Source organism: Dermacentor albipictus, chromosome 4 (genome assembly GCF_038994185.2).
Source record: "Dermacentor albipictus isolate Rhodes 1998 colony chromosome 4, USDA_Dalb.pri_finalv2, whole genome shotgun sequence".
Lineage (NCBI taxonomy): Eukaryota > Metazoa > Arthropoda > Arachnida > Ixodida > Ixodidae > Dermacentor > Dermacentor albipictus.
In genome coordinates, this window is record NC_091824.1 from 69,225,896 (window position 1) to 69,243,669 (window position 17,774).

General features: G+C 46.4%; 1 protein-coding gene across 5 annotated transcripts in view; it reads right to left on the minus strand.

The window, feature by feature from the left end:
• LOC135902046 (atrial natriuretic peptide receptor 1-like) overlaps positions 1–17,774 on the minus strand; it is a 505,847-nt gene that overhangs the window by 387,739 nt on the left and 100,334 nt on the right. For 2 of the 5 annotated variants that reach the window (XM_065431930.1, XM_065431931.2), the window contains exon 2: positions 8,818–9,209. The exons of the other annotated variants lie outside the window; for them this stretch is intronic. In XM_065431930.1, coding sequence (XP_065288002.1) covers positions 8,818–8,911 — 94 coding nt within the window. In that variant the 5' untranslated portion in view covers positions 8,912–9,209. The remainder of the gene's footprint in view (positions 1–8,817; positions 9,210–17,774) is intronic. 5 annotated transcript variants of the gene reach the window in all.

Sequence of the window (17,774 nt, forward strand, 5' to 3'; positions counted from 1 at the left end):
AATTTTTATTTATTTATTTTATTTATTTATACAAACTGCAGCTCCTTTATGGGGCTGTTGCAGGAGTGGGTTAGACAAAGAGAAGTCATGCAAAAAACAAGTAAACAATAACATATTAAAGATTGTTACACAAGAAAGAAATAAGAAATAAGGTAGATGACACAAACGAAACTCAGAATAACAGCAACACTGAGAGTCAGTACAAGAACGAGCATGAGCCAATACACAGTAACAACAAGAAAATACATAAAATCAGGTGTAGGTAACTTCTAACAGGAAATCGTTCAATGACAGTGACCTAATTGTTCCGGGAATTAAGTTCCAGAATTCAATAGTCCCTTAAATTTATTAGATCGAGCAAAGTAAGGCTTAATATTAAGGCTGTGGTGATTCCTACTTGACCGAGGAATGTCTGAAGGAATATATGTGGGACGTGAGACACGATAAGAAAAATTGACAATGCCATGCAGAAACTTCAATGACTCAATGGTGTGGAAAACGAAAGAATTAATGAAATGTGATTAATGTGAATAAATGTGGTTAATGAAAGGATTAGATTTATTAAGCTTGGCGTTTACTGTAGCGATTCTGCCCAGACCAGCGTATACGCAACGGTGGGTCATGCGCACAGATCCTCAGCAGGAACGCGAATGTGCGCGCGAACAACCCTCATACCAGCGACGGAAGTGTCCGGCAGAGACAACGGGCTCCGCCAGACACCATTCAGCAGAGCGTGACGGTGGGTCCGCTTGGCGTTGCCATTTTCGCATTCCAAATCGGAGTGCGCGTCTCTGGAGGCTTCCTATTGCCCGATTCACATGCCACGACCGGATTGGAGAAAATCGCCGTCGCCGCTGGCGTCGCACAGCGATTTTCGCTTAACGCTTTCACACGCGTCGGCGACGCGTGCTATATTCGCCAGAGCGACCGCGAAAGTTGCCGCCTGCTCAAACTCATCCGCACTTGCATTGTTAAATAAAGTAACGCGAAAACAATTGAAATTCTAGCATTTTGTTTACCTGTTTAGAAATAGTTGTGGTCTTTAACATAGCTTTACCTATATGATTTCTTAATCCGCTATTGCGGATATGCTGACGAAACACGTTGTGAAAAGTAGACATCGGTAGAAAAGTCCCTCATTTGACGGCGCGTCGCTGACGCCTCCCCCAAAATCGCGCCGATCGCTGCAGAGACTCCGCGACGGCGCGATCAACTTGGCAGAACCCGGTCGTGGGGCGGTTCGGTGGTCACGGCGGGAAATCACCGTGTCCCTGTTTGTAAATCGCGCCATCTGATACAAGCCTAAAACCAATGCAGCCGCGCAGGCTTCACCCTCGATACCAGGACATACAGCACGTCTGCGCCGACATCGCAAGCGTGCCTCGAGTATCGCTACATTGCTATCACAACAATAACGAACTCTGCGAAATCTGAAAACCGCGAAACATAATTTATGTAAACTATGCTCAGCGTAATACTGATTCTCCGAAAAATTCACGAACGATTTCTTTTTGGCGGTGCGTACAGCACGCTGAGAGATTATGGATCGAAATATTTGCTCAAATATATCGATCTGCCATCGGAGTCTTTTCCCCGCCTTTCCTTGCTTAAAGCCTGTTCTCGCGCAGATTAAGATACTATAAGTTCCTTGCCTTAAAAAATAATAATGGGCAAGACAACAGATTAAGATACTATAAGTTCCTTGCCTTAAAAAATAATAATGGGCAAGACAACATTAGGCACATAAAGAGAAAATTGTATTGAATTTGCCTGCGCATTTTGCTGCAATTCTCATTATACCCTGAATTGTCTGAAACTATCACATGCAATGCGATTGATCTTTGAAGAAATCTGATATACAGGCACGTGCGTAATATCAAGTGGATGCTGCGTAATAAATTTTGTTTTGCACAACTTCATTTTTTTTCATACTGCTGCATGATGTCACAGTATCAAAGGCAGCGATTTTGTAATGATGCCCAGGACTATAGCAACCTTTTGGTTATGGTTGTGTGCTAACTGCGATGAGTTATTCTGTATTTATGGGACAAACAAGAAGTCCAAATATTCGTGTTCAATTCACATTTAACAAACGCCACTCGCCTTTATTTCCTTCTACTCAAGAGTTAATTCACAGCAGCGGTTAACCTGTGATCGCCTGAGAGATAATCTGTATGAATGATAATGCTGTTAATGATTTAACGCGTTTAGAAAAAGTTCATTTCGACAAGAGACGATACGAACATTGAGTCACAATGACGGTGCAATTCCACCAGAACGATAACATATTCAAAGTACAATGCATTTTATACACGGCACGTTTTCAAAGAAGTGTCGAAGTCCTCACTCACTAGCGTACAACCACATCGACCCACGGAAACGCACAGTTACACACAAAATAATTGTCACATTAAATAAAATGATGGTCAATATAACGCGACAGCATTAAGGGCCTCGTATTGCAGTATCGCAGAAAATTCGGTGTCGGCCCCCGTCGTCAGTGGCGTCGTCCATTAGAAAAAATCATCCCGAACCACATCCACGCAGGCCCACCGCGTGGCGCGTAGGTGCTACTGAATTAATTGAATTTCTCAGAGTAAAATGCGTCGGAATATACATAATGACCGACTTATAAAAACAACCTACAGACATGACAGCGTCGGATTGTAATTTCAATATACGAGAAAATAATTTGTATATATGAGACAACATAATTCCGTTGCGCGGAAACTCACACAACCCCCTTTTTCTTTGCTTACTGTGGAATGAGCCATTGACGAGTCACTGCTTGTAGCCTCTGCCTTAAGAGGTCACGAGCCATTGCTCTGCCCTGCACGGCAACCGGGATCGGCTCACCACTGTTTCCTAATGGGCCCCGTGTCGCAGAACATCCGGTATCGGCTTCAAAGGCAACCCGATAACGCTATCGCGTTCCACTATTAAAGGCAAAGCTTAAGCGTCCTAGAAGGCACAATTATTCCTACAGGTCAACTCCCATTATTACATATACTAATACCTTCAAATACTTCTTCGTTTCCCACAAACAATGTACGATGGCACACCCACTGCATAATAACTGCAAATTACATGCTCCACTCTCTTGAGTGGTATTGCAGCAGATGACAATTCTTTCCTTCTGGTTCTGGTCCTTGCCCTCTGTTGCATTTACCATAAAACGTACGTTGGCTACTATAGTTTCTATTTTCGTTTCTATTTTGCTGCTTCAAGGTTTAGCAACACAGGCTTTATTAAGGCGTACAAGCATCTGAATGTGTACAGCCTTTCTACACCATCATTCTCATCTGTCAACTACTGAAATCCACTCCTGCTTGGGCCCAATATAACCTGCAATATCAGTACCTATCTACCTGATAAATATATAAATAAATAAATAAATAAATAAATAAATAAATAAATAAATAAATAAATAAATAAATAACCGAAGCTACATGTTCCTTTGACAGTACAATTCCATGCATGCAAATTTTTTATAACAAATTTTTGATGACATCAACAAGGAATTAATGCAGGCTAGCTTTATGACAGACCTAAATATTTCTCCCGTATGTAAGCTACAGGCGCGCGAACACACAAAACCCTCCAATAACGAACTGTCGTACTAGATTCTGTCATCGAATCAAAAATTCACTATTTGCGCATGCCGACAGTTCTCGCATAGTTTTCGAATAGTTTTCGAACTGCGCGCCACCAAATATAAGACTGGAGCGAAAGTGCGGTAAAATGTCTTCCCGGCGGCAGCCGTAAAACACGAGTTACGCAGTGGAGCCCACTGTACGTCACTCGGGGAGTTTCGGGCTAAACTGCTATCAATCGGACTCACCCAAGAGCCCTGAATGATCGAACCAACTAATGTTCCATCTGTGCCTTGATTAAACAAAGCCCTATAAAGTAAAGTGTAATGACAGAAGCTTGCTGACGTAAACGTACGAATATAGTTGCATCGTTGCATTTCAGTGGTTGAAATGGCTCATAAATATGAGAAAACTATTCAAAAATTGCCCGACATCCTATTCGATTCTCTTCTGGAAATATTCAATTCCTATTCAATTCTGTCTGAAAGGTTAATATGCACACGCCGCTGAAGACGTCAGTAAAAGAAGCAGAAACAACTATAAGAAGGGAATGCATAGACAAGCTTGCCTTTTAACCTGCCGTCAGATATGTCACCAGCCAAAGGATGGAACATGGAATGAGTCCTTAAGGTGTTCATGCCATATATCTTTTTTTTTAAACTAAAACGAGTAGCTGTCACCACTCTAGCTTTATAAGATATCTTAGCTTCACTTCGATAATGAAAAAAGGATGCTTCATCGCCTGCTATCTCGTCTTCGTGATCTTGCGTTCATCTGCTTATACCAGTGTCACCACCGCGTAAATGGCCAAATTGTAATTTTTATATGAAATGAAGGCGTTGCTACGCGGTCGTTAGCAGTGGGCTGGTGGCTCTCATCCATACATATATGCAGATACCACATTGCGAGGATGGGTGGATGGATGGATGTTATGAGCGTCCCCTTTGGAACGGGCCAGTGGGCTGCGCCACCAAGCTCTTGCTATTATACTGCCTAATTTCCTACCTAGGTCAAAATTTAAAAAAGAAAGGAAAATACCGCTATAAACTCCTAAAACAAAATTTTCTGACCCCCTATTCCAAACTTTGCTTTTGTACGCCTCCGTGTTTTTGTCGTTTCCCTACTTTTCTTCCACCAAACTTCGAATCACCTGTTAGTAATCTCTATTTACTTTACCCCTGCTATTGCTCAACCCAAGGGCTTCAAGGAGGCCAGTGGTGCCTAAATCGACCGCTGGCAGACGTCTTCACACTAATAAAACGTGCTCCATCGTTTCCCTAGCTTTACCACAGAAGGCACATGCTTCTTCTTCCTTCTTATATCTCGCCTTATAGATGCGTGTTCTAAAGCAGCCCGATATCGCTTCGAAAAGTAATGAGCTTCCCTTTGAGTTATCATAAATTGATTTTTTCCCTATTTCGTTTTTTTCCTCTTAAGTAGTCGCTCATGGCAGATTTATCTTCCATTGCCGCCACCCATGAGATTATTTCAACCTCTCTGACTTTCCGCTTGACGTTCTTTGTTGCTGTGTTGCCCACCTTACAGGCCGCATACTTGCTAGTAAGCTTCTTAGTTATTTTCCTCCACTGTGAATCAATGTTTTTCCTGTACAGTTACCTTAACACTCTCCCAGCCCATATACTTTTTTCCTTATTCCTCAGTCGTTCTTCATAATCAATTTTACTGTGAGCTTCCCTCATTCTAAAACTAGGCCAGCCCATATCACCCTGCAAAGCTTCATGCAGTCTTCCCGTGAGCGCCCAATGCGAGGCGTCCCACTGACCTTTGGTTCCCATCGAGCCCTGATTGTACCTCTGATTTAAAGCAAACAACCACATTTCCAAATATAACTCCTGGAACCATTACAAATGTCCACATACCCCGGAGCACCTCGTACCTATTGTATCCCCATAGCGCTCTGTGCTTCATTATGGCTGCGTTGCTCTTCCCCTCTACTATTATTGTTTGTTCCTGTGCTTCCATATATCTATTGCCTTTATTTATCCATATACGAAGGTATTTATATTCTTTTAACCGAGGTATTTTCTGGTCCTGTATTGCCACTGTCTGTTCACATTTTTCATTGAATACTATAACCACTTAACTTCTAACACTAAGTTTCAAACCTAAATTTTCGCCTTCCTGTCCAGAGGTATTAGCCAGACGTTGCAAATCACTCTACTTGTTAGCTAGCAACAGAATGTCGTCCGCATAAATATAAACCCGGAAGCTGCTGCTCTACTGCTGTACCCGCCTGTTTGTATGAGAGATTAAACTCGATATTACTTCCTTCTAGCACCCTCTCCATCCTCACCATGTACATCATAAACAGCAGTGGGGATAAAGGGCATCCATGCCTCCCTCCCTCGTTGATATCAACTTTTTCCTCGCTCCACATCCCTTCCCATTCAACGCAAACGCTAATGTCTAGGTAAATCTCTCTCAAAAGCTGTAGACAATCGTCACCTAAGCCTTACCCTTCCAGAACATCCCACTAAATGTTGCGGTCGACGTTGTCATACGCCCCTGTAATGTCTAAAAAGGCCACATACAACGGTCTGCTTTCTGCTCTTGATGTTCCAATACACTAAGTAAGAACAAATAAGTTATCATCCAAACGCCTCCCTATTCCGAAGCCATTCTGAAGTTCTCCCTAAATGCCATTAATCTCTGCCTACGCTTGTAGCTTAAATTTGATTCCCTGCATTGCTAGCCTGTATACCACCGACCGATGCAATGGTAAACGGTCTATACGAGTGAATTCTATCTTTCTCCCCCTTACCTTTATAAATTAAATTCATTCTACTTTGTCGCCATCTTGTATTCATCTGTCTTTTAAAATTTAAAGGACATGCGTGACCACCGCGCCGCCTATCGGTCAACTCATCACCGCGCTCGATGACTGTTGCTATCGACGGATGTTTCCCGTCTTGCTTCAGCAGCTCGCGCGAATGGCCGTTGAGGTGTTGCTTTATTTTTTTTTTCTTTCTTCGTTGTTATTACCGCTCTGGCAAAATCGAACGATAAGCGTCCCGCCACTGAACTTAATTGATCAGGTCTTACGCTTAGCTACGGCTCTCAAGCTTTAGAAAATGCGCAATACAACCCGTCACCAGCTGATGTTGCATGTTTAGCCGGCTTCTTGCGCTCGGTTGCTTCCGAAACTGAAATAAACGTTAAACGTAAGTAGAGCGCTACATGTTTCAATCACTTTCGTTTTCAAAAATTTTTTCACTCGTAAAAAAAAAAGAAATGCGCTTATGCCAGCGATAGCAAAAACACGAGTAGCTAAACTCTATGTAGCTCGCGGTTGCTATTTCGATATCACATACTGCAACCGTGATTTAGTAAGAGGCCTCTCGGAAACTCACGGCGGTAATAGTTTTCCGAATCGCGCGGTATGACAGGGAGAAAATAACGGTAAAATAATTGTTAGCGACGAAATTAACACTTCAATGAAGCAGCGACAGCGTTGGCGTGCTGCGTGCGAGAGCTCTTACAAAACATTTTCGAAATGTGAAAGGAAGGAAACTAAGCAGCGTAACGGAAGGAATAAATTTTAAAACATAGGATGGTGTCAGCTGGAGCAAGACAGGAGTGATCGGAGCTCGATGGGAAAGACCTTAGCCGGCAGAGGACAGATGATGATGATGATGATGATGATGATGCTGATGATGATGATGATGATGATGATGATGATGATGCTGATGCTGATGATGATGATGATGATGATGATGATGAGGAGGAGGAGGAGGAGGAGGAGGAGGAGGAGGAGGAGGAGGAGGAGGAGGACGACGACGACGACGACAGTGAAGACATGGAATCTACCAAACATGTTGGTGGGCTGGTTGATGTATTGTAATAAATATATGAGCACGTTACCACAAGGACACAACAATGAACAAAGAGATGCCTCGGAACAGCTGGGTGTCTGGCGGTTCACGCTGCAGTCTTCGGTGCGAAGCCCCCGAGAGGAAAAACTGATTATTTCAAGGTTATTAAATTTCAGCTTACGGTAGAAATACGGTAATTCGGCATGCTATATTCGTTACTGTATGCCTCGGCAGTTAGGCTCCCATTTGCTTTCACTCATTTGTCTTTTTCTTTATCAAACATAATGGCTCCATCACTCTCGCGCTTTCTTCGCAGATCTAAAACAATGCTACGCGCAATCGGTAACGGTCCATCGGTGTAACGGTCACATCTTGGGTTAGCGAGCTTCAGTGTTAGCCGAAGTGCGCGTAGTTTCGTACAGTATACGTTACACGAGAACAGGAAATTAAGGAATCGACCGCGCGAAGCCAGGAATCACTATTATTATTCGACCTTCTCTCTTACGCACCGCAGAAACGCAAGGAAGTGTCTACAGTGTTCACTTACAGTAGTACCATGAGAAAGTTTCCATCGCATGAATGTGGCACTCGCTGCTTGAGGGCCACATTCGTAGCTAAGAACGGCTCGATCAATTGCCTTATCAGGCGACGGGAAGCCGTGAGGGGAAGCCTTGTTCAGGAACAACGAGTTCTACAAAAGCGTGATGGACATTACGCACGCGACGTTAACTTCAGCATGCCACGCGATGGAGGAGGACGACGACGTGCGGTCACACGGGGTGAACTCAGAGAGCCGGAAACGCCGTTAGTATCCGCAGTGAATGTTATCCGCAGATCTATATACGCCATCGTCAATGAGATGGTGTTTGTCCGTAAAGAGGTCGCGATGTCACACGATTGGCGAGGCCAGAATGCAGCGGAGTGTCACGTGAACGGCTGATCTTCGCGTGATCGTCATCTGTAGGAAAGCCAGAGTCGTTTCTCTGTGATCCCATGGTGAACAAATGAAAAAAAAAAGAAGAAGATGGGTGTTCAACGATGGTTTGGAGCTTGCTCTGGCAAGGTGCTTCCCTTTATTTTTCCGACGGCTCTCTGCCGTTACGTCATCGACCCTAAGTAAATGCAGTTTCAGAGAAAGAATATGCTGTAATTATAGCTTAGTAGACGTGCCGTGAAGCATTTGCCTAGCGGGAAAATGTAAGCATTTGCAGCTAAATTCAGCGAGACGAGAAAAAGAAACTTCCAATCGGTACACCTACTCAAGCAACAGATGACAACTATAGCCGCGTGATGCGAAATTAACACTCCCCCCCAAAAAAAGACACACTCTACGCACAGGACAAAGCCAACACCTCTGCCAGCGCACCTGTCAACGTGCGAGGCCCACTCACCGTCCGTCTCCGGAGCGCCCCGCAGCATCAGCTCGCGACACGTGGCACAATCGAAACTGCAAGTCAGTGCTCCCCGCGCCGCCGTCTGGGCCATCACGTGATGCTTGGAGTATCACCAGCAGCGAAAGCTATCATCGGAAGCGAAGGCAAGTGGGCGTAACTTGGGAGTGCGAGCCGCCTCAGGCCGCCCGACGAGCCGGGACGCCGGCGGCGATCAGCTGACCGGCGCTGGGTCGCATGGCCCACCGGAGTCGCGGCGGCAGCGGCCGGCTACCGGGTCCGTGCGCGGCTGGCGCTCGACTCCTTGAGCTCGGCTTGCGTGCCGCTCGGCCGCGGGCACATGCGCACTGGCCGGGCCCGACGCCGCCGCACCGGGCCGACGCCGTCCGTACCTACGGTGGGACACACACACACACACACGCCAATCGATGAGGCGCCTCGCTCTCGGGCTCTGCGGGATCCCCACGCCACCAACCGCCCCACAGGCTGCACGGCGTGCACCGCCGCGACGTGCGTGCCTTCCGGGTGATGTTTATTCTCCCGCACCTCTTGCCTTTGTCCGCCCCACCGACACGCGTAGATGCGAAATTGTTCGGAGCCCGACGAGGGGGAGCTCCTCGTCGTGAGAACGAGCGGGCGTGTAGCTCTCGTGTGTGGACGTGCGTTAAGCGCGCGTCTCTCTCTCAAGCCAAAACAATGCCTCGATACAACGAAATCGCTCTACTACGAACACCCAAATGCACGCATTGCGCAGCGACAAGTTCATGTATGAAAATTTTCTACTCTCTGGCAAAGGAGAGTAGACAAGGCGAAGGCCTATTAGGTCTGCGTTAAACGTTTTAATTTCTTCGGTTGAAGTGTTGCGTAAACTCTCTCTAGTGAACTCGACTTACTGCGTAGACATACTTAACTTATGATTTTCGCAGCGACGGGTTGGTATCGGAAAACTTCTTTTTTTCCGGCAAAATCTAGGGAAATGGAAAAGTGGAAGCCTATGATGCACACACCTATAACAGAGATGAAATCGTCGAATTTCTGTACATTCTGTGTATTTGCTCTACGTATTAAAGCACACACTAACAGGGACAAGAGAAACACCGACCAGGAAGGAAAGCCCAAAGTTTGTGTCTTTCTTCCTGGTCGGTGTTTCTCTTGTACCCGTTAGGGTGTGCGTTAGCTAGCGCAAGGTTAACGATATCTATACAATAAATTTCTTGCTCTATAGCGGAAACAAAACTTACTGTCGCAGTTCACCTCTACACAAGTATGTTGCTCTGTGGTACTCTATCGTCTCATAGATTAGGGTGCCATGATGCAAGTCTTGTTCATTCCACATTTTGCTTATGAAGATCGTCAAGTAAACCTCGTTGAATACAATACCCTTCGTAGATATACACAAATCAGAGCAACCTATATGTAAAGAAGCTGAAGCTGTATAAAGTAGGTCACACAACTTTCGGAAGTCCTTACCGCCGTATTCAGAAGTGCATCTTAACTTAGCTGTTTGACGCTGGGACTTGACGCCTGGCACCGATGTAAACACCACGGTGCCAGGCGTCAAGTCCAAGCGTCAAACAGCTGTTTGTGCTATGCAGCAGGAAACGGCCGCACTGCTACACGAGCGCCTAGGGGGCCGGCTGCTCGTTTACACCGACGGCTCCGTGGCGAGTGATGGTTCTGGTGCTGCAGCGTGCACGGCCCCGGATATTTGCGCTACACGGCAGTGCCGCCTTCGTGTTGTGTGGTCGTCGACGGTGGCCGAGCTTGCTGCGATCGACCTAGCAGCTGATCTCCTGCTTCAACAGCGCAGTGTTGTTTCTGCTGCGATCCTTTCGGACTCGCGCGCGGCACTGTGCATGCTGGCGAAGGATTACCTTGGACCTCCGTTGGTGCAGCGCGTCGGCTCAAAGCTCCGCCATCTCGTCAGCCAGGGCTGCGATTTAGCATTGCAATGGGTTCCAGCGCACATCGGCCTGCAAGGGAACGAAGTCGCGGACGCTCTCGCAAGGCAGGCACACTCCCTGCGCTTCCCCCTCGCTACCTCGGTCAGCGGCTTCGACGTGGCCAAAGCAACCATTTTGCGAACGCTCCGTGCGCAGCACCCGGACCAACGCGTCGCCGCGGGTGCGTCACTTCGACTGCTCCCCCGCGTGGGCTTCTCCCGGGCCGACCGCTCTTTCCTGCTTCGCCTGCGCGTCGGCTGCTACAGGACGGCTGCTAGAACGCACAGGCTACAGGGAATTGGCGACCCCGCGTGCAGCAACTGCGCCGATTTGGAGACGCTCGACCACTTGCTACTTCGCTACCCTGCCTTCGATGTGGAGCGCACGGACTTGTGTACAGTCTATCGGCGACTGGGACTGACTTACGATACGGCGACCGCACTGCTATTCCCTGCAGCCCACTCGTCTATCGTGCAGCACGCTCTTTCGGCACTGCTAGACTACTGCAGTGCGACGCACTTGAGAGCGCGGCTCTGAGCCCCGCACTCACATTTTTTTCCCCTTACCACGTTAGTCCTGTCTTTCTCTCCTTCATCTTTTTCTTCCCATTCCCCCTTCCCCGTGCAGTGCTGTTGAGGTGTCCTCCTGTGAGAGACAGTTACGGCGCTGCACTCATCTCTTCCGTTTCCTTTCCAAAAATCACTTCACACACACAACTTAAAGCTCACGCTTGGCTTGATTTAAATGACGCCTGTCGGGAACGCACCAAAGGAAACGCAATGAGCATCTTGGGCACGTTCAGACCCGGCGTCATTTATATCAAGCCAAACATGGGCTTGAGGTGAAGATGCATTTCTGAATCCGATGGTTAGTGCCTGATGTGCGATTGCCATGAAATCTACCCACACCTTTACAAAAGTTTCGCTACATCCATTCCGACCTTGGCTGTACCCGAGTCCTTTCACTTACTTTGATACATCCGACGCATATTACTGGGGGCATATTCTGCCAGTACATGTCCATTTCATTTGCTGCCGAAGCGCTGATTGGCTGGGGGCGCCCGTCTCCTCCTTACGTGTACTCCTGTCCAGCCAATCTGAACTTCAGCAGCAGACGAAATGGACATGTCCCCTAGGTGGACACTTACGCAATAGCCCCCCACCCTCCCACCTCACCCCTCCACCAGTATTCTGCATCGGTTCTGTCGATGCCAGCTGCGTGTTCTGTTCGGCTTAGTGCCAAATTAATTTGGTTAATAAGCATGTCCGCACTTATATTAAATATAGCAAATTTTAAGATTCATTGCGATCACATTTAAATAAACAGGGAGGACTAAGTGACGAAGGCACTTAATTTGTGTCACGTGATAAGTGACAGTTATACAAAATCGAGATTCAATATGCAGTCAACTAAAGGTGGTACACATTGCCCCTGGTCGAATCCTGACTGCGAACACGAATATAGAAGAAGTAGCGTGGAAAAAGTTACTATAACCAGTGTCCACGTAATTGTAATGACTATAAATTTGTTGCAGCTACATTCAGCCACACAGTTGACAAGGCGAAAGGAAATTATAACGCAAAGCATTACAGTTATCTATCCCAGTCTAGTAACAAAAGGCCCTATTTAGGTTTCTATGGTATAAAAAGGTTGTTTCAGCCCGAACAAACGTAGAATCAGTTACTAACTTCCACGCAATTGGTGCAGTCACTGGAGGAGATTGCGAAAGGCTCAAAGAGTCGATTTACGTCACTTCTACCCTATCACATGCCGGCACCTGAACAAGCTGATATATTCACAGAAGTCACATTGGAAGAATTAGTGAAAGTGGTAAAGTCACTGCCAGCTTCAACTCCAGGTCCTGATGACATAACTACAGCAATGATAGAAATAATATTCGAATTGTCTTCCCAGGATTTGCTTAAATTTATAAATTTTTCAATTCACAATGCATGAATCCATCCAGATTGGAAAGTTGCCAAAGTAATTCCGCTACTTAAAAAGCAGGATGATGGACACACAATAGATAACATCAAACCTATTTCCACGGACTGGATCAAGTCGTCGGACGTAAGATAGTCTGGCTGAACCATATTTAATGCTACCGTAGTCTAATATGCTACGCACCAAAGTGCGGTAGATGCGTAGCAGGCATTTACGGTGAGAACCCCACTGTTTCCGGGAGAGGATTTTTAAGATGTAAGTGCATTGTTCGCTTTGATTTTATTACTATTTATGTGCGCGAGAAAGTTCAATTTTTTATCAAACAGAACACCCAGAAACTTGTGTTCTTGTTTTACGGGTAGTGTGGCATCCTGTAGTTTAAGGATGGGATCTGGTTGTAGGCCTCTTTTTCGTGTAAAGACAACACTAATAGCTTTTTCACTTGGGAAGCGAAAGCCGTTTTCAGATGCCCATTGAGTTAGTTTGTTCAACGTAATTTGAATTTGTCGTTCGCAGGTTGCCATGTTCGATGCACGACATGCAATTTGTAGATAATCCACATATAATGAATGCATTACGGAGGGTGGAATTACATTATTGAGCGAGTTCATTTTCACCACAAACAATGTTGTGCTTAATACGCATCCCTGAGATACTCCGTTTTCCTGAATAAACACATGGGATAGCACTGTTCCTAAACGCACTTGGAATGTTAGATCGGACATGAAATCAACTAGACATTTCAGCATTCTGCCGTGGATCCCTAAATCCGCTAAGTCCCTTAAAATACCAAACCTCAATGTTGTGTCGTACGCCTTTTCTAGATCAAAGAAAACTGTGAGACAGTATTGCTTGTGTAGAAAGGCCGCACGTATCTCGTGTTCTAACCGAACTCGATGATCTATTGTAGAGCAGCCTTTCTTGTACCCACACTGATGATTATCGAGCAGGTTCTCAGTTTCGAGGACGTATGTCAACCTGATTTATATAATGGATTCATAGGACTTGGCAAGACAGCTTGTGAGTGTTATAGCTCTGTAGCTGGTAGCTGTTGTAGGATGCTTTCCAGCTTTCAAGAAAGGGATTATAATGGCTTTTTTCCACTCATTCGGCATTTTTCCTGTTTCCCAGATTATGTTGAAAAAGCGGAGCAATGTCTTAACTGCTTTTGGATATAGGTGTGCAAGCATTATGTAATGTACTTTGTCCGGACCTGGAGCTGTTTTTTTGCCAGCAGCGAGTACTCTGCTGATTTCCGGAAGTGTTATGAGGGCATTATATGATCTCTCGGAACTTCCTGTTGTCGGAAGCTTTTGTTTTCCTGCTGATTGTTTATATTTTTGAAATTCAGTGGAATAGTTTAGTGAGCTTGATATGTTATGGAAATGCTGCCCTAATATGTCTGCTTGTTCTTTTAAATTCGTTTCTGTACCTGGAGGTGAGAGTATGGGGATCTTATAAGGAGCGTACTCGCTTCTAAACTTACGAAGCTCATCCCACATTCTTTTGTATGTTATTGAGGTATTTATGGAGGACACATACGTTTGCCAAGACTGTCTTCCGGCTTGCCTACGCGTGTACCTCACTTTCGCCTTTGCTTTTTTTGAAATACAGGAGGTTATGTTGTGTTGGGTATCGCCGAAAGATACCCCACGCTTTGTTTTGTGCTTTTTTAGTTTGAGTACATTCATTCGTCCACCAGGGTTTCAGTTTTTTCCTTAAAAATCCGGAGGATTGTGGGATCTGCCGGATCGGGACACTACAACAGAAACACAGCAACAAGAAACACACTGGGCGTGGGGCGATCGCCTAACCACGTTCAGAGACCTCACCCAACACTACAGACTCGAAAGACGCAGATTCCCGCCACCACACGATAAACTGAACAGGAACGAGGCCGTGACGTTACGCTTGCTCCAGACACACACCTACCCTAGCCCCGCTATCTTACACCACTGCTATCCGCGTTTGTACCCAACAGACGCGTGTAAAACATGCGGACGCAGAGCAACGCTGCGACACATGCTCTGGGAGTGTACCGGCAACAACGGTAATCAAAGCAGCTCCGTTGGCGACGCGTCCATAATCGCGGCTGTTGCCAGAGTAGAAGGCTCGAGCTCCGTTCTTCCCGACGCCGCCCCGGATGCGGGAGCCGCCGGGGACCTTCTCCGTAGGCGTCGCCGCCGCTGGGAGGCGGCTATCAGAAGTTCAGAGCTGGCAGACCAGCTCTGGGCCGTCCGGCAAGCCGAAGATGCCGCTCGAGTCCAAGAACTTCGAGCCGTCACCTGAGGCCACCACATCAAGAACTGCCGGACTATTCTTTACTAAAGTTTCTTCTTCTTCTTCTTGTGGGATCGTCTCTTCTGCTGCAGCAAGTATGGAGGCAATAATCGTTTCATTCGTTTCGTCTATCGTTTGATCATCTGATATGTCATCCAGACTGGCCTTCTCGCTGAATAGAGGCCAGTCTGCTAGATGGAGTTTCCTATGGGGTGGTCTTAATGGCACTGTAGGGAAAGCAGATGATATTTTAATAATACCGGGCATTTGATCACTACCACAGGGATTGTTAATAACACTCCATTTAAAATCGATCAAGAGAGTTGGAGTGCACAGCACCAGATCTAGACAGCTCATAGCTCCTGTGCTTGGGGAGCAGTAGGTTGCTGCACCAGTGTTTAAAAGGCATATTTCGTTTGTCAGGATAAAATATTCAAGTTTGTCCCCTGGTGTCAGTTGTTTTGCTACCTCATAATATGTTATGAGCGTTAAATCACCTGTTATTAAAAACGGTTTAGGTAGCTGGTTTAAAATTAACTCCAAATCTCTTACAGTAAAATATGAATGTAGTGGAATGTACATTGAACAAATGGTAATGGTTTTATTTGCTAAAACCGTGACAGCAACAGCTTCTAAGAGAGTATTTATGGCAACTTCTCTAGCTGCAATGCCGCTCTGTAAAACAATAGCTTCACCACCCGAAAGCCGGTTCGCCTGAGTACGGTCGCGCCGTACAGCACTGAAGCCTTTTAAAATGTTTTTCTGCTTTTCGCCTAAGTTTGTTTCTTGTAAGCACAAGGCCACAGGAGAGAAGTTACTTAAGATGTCTTTGATGTCACCTAAGTTGTGTAAAAGCCCTCTACAATTTCAATGGATAATAAAAACCATCTTGAAATTGAAAGGTAAGAAATGCACTAAGGAAAGAATAAGAGGTGAGATGTTAGGCGACAGGGATTTAAAAAGGCTAATACAAATGAGTGATAACCTTTAGGTTATCGCCTTCTTATTTTGAGTAGTTACTGGGATTTTGTCCCTCATACCGCGCTCGAGAGAGCGCGTGTCCTTCGGTGTCAATGACACCGGAGTTTTCGTGTCGACCTCCATCGCTCTCTCTGAGGCGCTGGAGGACCGAGAGTTTGGCGCCGAGACGCGTGCCTCGGGCCTTGGAGTTCGCTTGATCTTAAGGTCCTGCGGGACTGGTGTTTGCAGGGCCTTGGAAGAGGATGGAGCAGCGTCGGCTGCTTCCATCACGGGGGCGGGAGGAGTCACTGCAGCACCACTGCGCATGGGCTCGGAGGACTCCGGAGGCCTCTGTGACGCTGCCCCCGACTGCGTCACATCGGCATAACTGCGTCGCGGAAGATACGATAGCCGCTTTCTGGCTTCGAAGAAAGTTATTTTTTCTTTCACAGTTAGTGCAATTATTTTCTTTTCTTTTTCCAGCATGGGCAAGACCGCAAGTAGGCTGGATGGTCTCCTTTGCAGTTAATACAATGTGGGGAAGAAGTGCAGTTTTCAGACTGATGATCGTTTGAGCTGCATTTGAGCTGCAGCACAGGTTGTTTGGCCTCGGCATGCAAGTGAAGCATGTCCGAACCTTTGGCATTTGAAACACCGTCTTGGGCTTGGGATATATGGTCTCACGTTTACTTTTACATAACCTGCATCCAGAGAGGTAGGCATTTCGCTTGTTCCAAATGTAAGTATGACATTTTCTGGTGGGATCTCTTGGTTATTTCTACGGATGACTATGCTTTGTACTTTTGTCACGTTTTGCTCCTGGAAACCCTCAAGGAGTTCCTCATCGCTCAGGCCAATGAAGTCTTCCTCTGATATCACACCTCGGCTTGTGTTCAGTGTTCTATGCGGTGAAATTGTCACTGTGGCGTCGCCAATACTGGTAAGCTCCGATAGCTTTTGCGCTTGATCTTTATCATTTAGTTCTAGGAGTAGGTCCCCGCTATACATTTTTTAAGCTTCATATTTAGTTCCGATTTTGTCTTTGAGACACTTGGCTGCCAGGAAGGGAGAGAGCTTTCTTACTGGTATGTTATTTTCACTGCGGACGACATAGTATTTGGGAAATGACAGGGCGTTGCTCCGAAAGGAGAACTGGAACGGTGCTTCGGTGCGGCATCTTTTCAGACGCCGATCATATACAGAAGTTTGCGCTGCCATAAGAAAATGTGTATGTTCGGCAACAGCGCCGACCGGCCACCACGGAGCCCAACGATGGCACGTGGCAGAGCTTGTATACAAGCCTGCCAGACGCCAGTCGTACGCCATCCCTATAATCAAATATGGTGTACTCAAGGTAGGATAGCCACACAAGGTTAACCCTTGCCGCCTAGGACAAAGGAAGTAAACAGAAGAGAGAAGAAAATAGGAAAGGCCAGAAAGTGAGAGAGAAAGACGAAGATTCGAGGAGAAAGAGACAGGAAGAGGCGACTGCCGATTTCCCCCGGGTGGGTCAGTCCGGGGGTGCCGTCTACGTGAAGCGGCGGCCGAAGAGGTGTGTTGCCTTCGCCGGGGAGCCTTAAAGGTCCGAACACCTGGCATCAGCTCAATCTCCAGTATCCCCCTTTCACCAGGCACGGCCAAACAGCACACTGCTACACGCGGAAGGGTCCAACCCTCATGCTCGGGAACACGGTGTCGCAACACACCAAACGCCTGCTGACGCAGACGCCCCTGCGGGAACCATCTCCGAATGCATGGTTAATATGTGCTTGAATCTGTAGAAATGTTCGCTGGTGATAGTTACAGGAAGTAGATGGTGGTGTGATTTGT